General features: G+C 40.6%; 1 protein-coding gene across 1 annotated transcript; it reads right to left on the bottom strand.

Annotated features, from left to right (window-relative positions):
• Window positions 1-1,026: 1,026 nt before the first annotated feature.
• LOC109706012 lies at window positions 1,027-3,074 on the bottom strand. Its single transcript, XM_020226818.1, has 2 exons — window positions 1,919-3,074; window positions 1,027-1,276 (listed from the first exon to the last, which is right to left on the bottom strand). The coding sequence occupies exon 1, from the start codon at window positions 3,022-3,024 to the stop codon at window positions 2,413-2,415; it is 612 nt and encodes a 203-aa protein (XP_020082407.1). The 5' UTR covers window positions 3,025-3,074; the 3' UTR covers window positions 1,027-1,276; window positions 1,919-2,412.
• Between the last annotated feature and the right edge of the window lie 2,206 nt (window positions 3,075-5,280).

Here is a 5,280-nt window from a genome sequence, read left to right as displayed (position 1 = left end):
GTCCTTGAGACATATGTTATATTCCATGTTTTAGACATGATGACTTGAGATTTGAGACGGATCTTACGCTTGCTGCCATTGTGCTCATTCGCACACGCTTGTGAGGGTCGCTCCCTACGAGCCGGCACTCCGGAAATGGCCATCGCGATACATATTCGCTGTGCGGGATTGGGCGCCGAAGTGGATTGCCGTGGGTAAGGCTCATTCCTAGAGTGGGGATGTTGACTACCACGGGGCCATTAGGCTCGGCACCGACCAGACAGTCTACGGGTGGGTCTACAGGCCAGACAGCCTTCGGACGGGTCTTCCAAGATTTAACTTTAAGTAGTTAACATGCCAAGTGAACATTAACTAGAATAATAAACAATGACATTTTACTATTACATTATAGATATTATGTTGACTGTATACTCGTGCATTTTCATGATAGAATAGCTTTCTTACTTATGCATTTCTATGCTAAGTAAAGACATCATGTAGTGGCAAGTACTTATGTTTATTTGCTTGTCGTATATATCGCTTTTGCTTATACTCGTACTTACCCCTTTTTGTAGCTTTTGGGCCTAGTGGCGCATTTCACTGAAGTTAGCAATTGCCCGCTAGGAACTATTATTTAATAGTTCTCACTCCCCCTGTTTTATGGTTTTATTTCAGAGCCTTCGGCACCGGCGGAGGCGATCACGGCAAGGGTGTCGCCTAGCTAGATAGCGGGGAGCTACTTGCTCTTAGCTGGTTACTCTCTTTTTGTGTTTTTGGTGAGAGAGAGATCTTGTACCATGTATAGAGACCACTTATGTACTCTTTTAGCTTTTGTTTTGGGATATGTATATAAGATATGGATCCCGAGGATCTAAAAGGTGAAAAAACACCTAGAGGGGGGTGAATAGGTGTAAACGGTAAAATAAAATAAACTCGATGCGAATATAAAACAAATACGAAAAATAAAATCAGCACACCGAGAATTAACGTGGGAAAACTCCAAATCGGAGAGAAAAACCCACGGGACCGATCACACAAAGAAATCCACTAAGAAAACATGAGTACAAGTGATTTAGCAAAAATACAAGACTCAAAATACCGAATCCTCGTTGTAGATTATCTTTGCTGGTCCACGATCGCTTGGAACCCTCAAACCGATCACACTGCAAGTCCTTGCAGCCGCACACGCCTCGATTCCACGAAACGCCCAACGAATCCACGGTCTCCACGCGAGATCCACGCGCTAAAGCTCCATCCGAAGCTCGTAGAAGTTCAACAATTTGTGGTGATTAAAGGTCTTTGAAAGCACATATAATATGAGGAGAAACCCGAATTAAAACATCACCAATTTGATCCTTAACTAAAATTTGAATCAAAACGAAGAATCAAATTGGTGATCTAACGCTTGATGTTTAAAAACATAGAACCGAAACTCCGAATCAAGCCGTTAGGGTTTTTAAAAAGTTATCTCGCTCAACTCTCTTCAAATAGAGATCCTCATATCATATTTATAGGTTTAGAAGACTTCTAGATAGATTAGGATTCCAAAAACTCAATTTTAAAAACTGACGACGGTCTCAGGGTCCGGTCCTTTCGAGGAGACCGGTCCTTGGGAGACCGGTCCTCCAAGGTGAGGTCCGGTCTTTCGCTGCGTAGATGTCAAAATATGTGTACGGGGACCGGTCCTCAATTCAGAGACCGGTCCTTCCCTGTGCAACAAGGAAAACCACGTACGGGGACCGGTCCTCATAATCAGAGACCGGTCTCCCAAACCTTCTACGCAGAGAAGCTTGATGGGTCCGGTCCCTCTGATCAAGGACCGGTCCCCGACCCCTGAGTTTTTCCAGAAAACTTAAGTTTGAATAAACAAAAAGGAAACCAAGTCTTCTAAACATCTTTTAACAATGAAAACTTCACCACAAATTATTTATAATCATACCTGAGTTCTCAAGGGTCTTTGATCACAAAAACTTCAATTCTTTTCGTCAACCTTCATCTTCTAATTCTTCGAGACTCCATCCAAACCTTCACGAAATTCGCAAACTTATAAAATCCTTAACAATCTCCCCCTTTGGCGATTTCGTGACAAAATACAAAAAGAATATACAATGCTTATCCAAAGACAAAAATAAGAAGGTTATCGCAATCACCAAACAACAACCTTCTGCGTGATCGATCCAATAAAAACAGAATTACATTTTTAACATCCTAATACAGACTCTATGACTTAGGACATGACATAGAGTCTCGAAGTCTTGAAATACCCTGCAAAACAATCTCCACACACTTCATCAAAATTTGCAATGAATTCAGTTATAAGTCAAGAGTTCAAGCATTACATCCTAAGCAAAGTTCATCATCATCATCATCATCCTCCTCCTTTTTGTCAAGAAAACGCCAAAACGACCAAAAAGAAGGAAACACCAAAAGATCTCAGTCAGAATCAGCACCAGGCGCAGGAAGATCCGCGCTACAACACCCTAGTTTGTCAAAGATAGCGCGCATCATACGACGAAGCTTGCCCACTTGCCGAGTGAGGCGCTCCTGCACGGCAACCATGGGAGCTTGATCCTCAAAAATCCGTCGAAGTTCGCCCGAGATGCGTTCTTGCTCTAAAGATAATCTTTGTTGTTCCCGATAAACAGAAGAGACGGACATTTCTTCCTTAGACACCTCTGCCGAAGGACGGGAAGGACCAGAAGGAGGAGTGGAACGCTGCTGAGACGAACGTCGTGGAGGAGAGCGCTGCGACTGAAGCTGCACCGAAGATTTAATGAACATAGTCTCACTAATCACGCCCAGACTATGTTCATATGACGAACATCTCGTGTCCACATCAAACACCCTCAGAATCCGCATAATGATTAATGGATAAGGCAACCTCTCTGACTGACTAGAAGTCTTGATGTCTTTAGCCATACGGCGCCAAACCAAAAATGGAACATTAAGATTGATCTTCCTATCACGAACCACATTCGGCATACCCACCAGATACATATAAAGCATGCGATCCCAACACACCACCTTCGTGTTAGCCAACGACATTATATTGTAGCAGACCACAAAATTCAGGAAACGATACTCGTTCAATTCCTTCGACATTACACAAATGCCGTTCGGTTCAACGTTGGGCAAACATACGCCATTCATAACCAGACGCCAGTCTCGCACCGCATCAAAACCAGCATGCAAGTATTCAGTGCCATCAGTCCGAGCCTGCATCCCAAGAACAGAAGCAATAGTTTCAGGCGTAATAGTCAAGTCGATGCCACGCACTGAGGTCTTAAAGATGAACGGTCCACCATCGGAATCTTCCAAATATCCTGCTCTCATATAGAATTCCCGGATTAATTCCAAACAATATCTAGTTTGCTCAGGAAAGTTGCTAATTTCATAAAGACCCCCGTTCTCAAACAAATCTTGAAGACCAGGAACTCGATCAATCAAGTTCTGAACTCCAACGTGGCGCTCACCAATACAAGTCTTCGAAGAGTACATAGAGCGTCTCTTCGGATCAACGTTGCCTCCCTGAGAACTGCGATGAGGTAGATCAGCAGTAGATTCACGAATTTCAATACCTCTAGTCTTTTTCTTACTCCGAGAATATTGCAATTTTTCCGGTCCTTTGCCTTTGGCTTTGCTTTGTCCCTTTTCTTTTTCTGTAACTACCTTTTCCTTCCCTTTCTTCTTTGTCGACACCACTTCTGGAGAAAATGCTTCCCAATCCGTCGACTCAGTTTCCGATTCGTCATCAGGAGCATATTCACTGCCGACATCCTCTACCGGTGGCTCGACATGTTGCTGAGTCGAAGTACGCTGGCGCTTACCACCACGACCACCACCAGCCATGAGGAACACAAGCACAATCACAAGTGAATACATTTTTTGGTTTTCGAAAAAAAAAATCCCTGTTACAATCAAGTTAAACAAAAACACAGATATCATTCAGATTTTTCTTTTTTTATTTAAAAAACTAGGTCCACATGAAAAAGGCAAAATAATGCATCATGAGAAGAAAGAAAATGCATGAGGAGATCGAGAATCACTAGAATATTACAGAGATCAATGATTAGAAACAAGATACCTAACAAAATCTCAGATCAAAACCCCCAAAACACAATCTTGAAGTGTATATGCAAAAAGAAAACCTAAAAAGAAAACTTACCAATCAAAGCAAAGAAAAATGGAAAAAAGCAGAGCAAACACCCTCTGGAACCCTAGACCAGCCGTGGGAAGTGTTTTAGAGAAAATGGTAAAGTAAGAGAGAGAGACCGGACCAACAATCGTATATAGGCACGGGCGGAGGGACCGGTCCTTCAAGACAGGGGACCGGTCCCCGTACCAAAAAAAAAATTCCTCCCCTTTTTTTTTAAAAAAAAAATTGATATTCCAATGACATATAATAAAAATTTTGTAAATGTGGAAAACAAAATCAATTTCAAAACTATTCAAAATGTCAATATTCGTTGAACAAATAGACGATTCAAATTCTAAATGGGTATAATGCTAAAATCCACACATCAATCAAGATCTAAAAATTAATCGTCTCGTATTATCTTCATAATTGCTAAATAGAGGAATAAAAAGATCCCATAATCAAGAAATTAAGATAAGATGATCAAATTGAGTTATGCACAAAATTCGACGAGGGAGTGGCTCTTTGAGCATCTTTTCACCATCCACCTTATATCACCTAGGAGATGTATTGTAAGTAACTCATGCTTTATCATCTCCAAAGCACCTTTTTAAACCTTTTTTTTTTAATATATATATATATATCACCGGATATTGTTGGCTTCTTTATCAATAGAGATGCTTTAAACAGACATGTGGTAGCTGCACACACGTACCGGACGACCGGAGTGGTAGCTCTTTCCTCCATGTGGTGGTAGTTTTCACACTCCCATGAGGGATGTAACTCTTTCCATATCTTTTGACATTCTAATTTAATTCCAGGAAAAACTCCCCCTAAATAAGTGCAACCCTCAAGTTGACGATGTTATCACAAATTCAAAAATAGGGAAATCTTTATTCATATCAAAGCTCATAATCCAACAAGACAAAGATAATGTTTAAAGTTAAAAAATGAGGTGTTGAATTTAGCAAATTATACTAAAATAGAATTTAAATAAAACTATCTTTTCAAAAATATGACACAGAGAATAAAAATGATATTGACCAAGCTAACCACATTATAAAATAATGAAAATCATATCATGGATATCTCAAAAATGATCAAAAAACGACAGATATGCAAAAGAGTTTGTGCAAGATCTATAGCCCATAGACTATATCTAAAAA

This window comes from Ananas comosus, unplaced genomic scaffold (assembly GCF_001540865.1).
Source record: "Ananas comosus cultivar F153 unplaced genomic scaffold, ASM154086v1, whole genome shotgun sequence".
Taxonomy (NCBI): Eukaryota; Viridiplantae; Streptophyta; class Magnoliopsida; order Poales; family Bromeliaceae; genus Ananas; species Ananas comosus.
This window is presented reverse-complemented; position numbering and strand designations above follow the sequence as displayed.

Bases quoted from the DNA above. Each gene is read 5' to 3' on its own strand.
- LOC109706012 (XM_020226818.1), bottom strand. From the start codon at position 3,024: ATGTCGTTGGCTAACACGAAGGTGGTGTGTTGGGATCGCATGCTTTAT.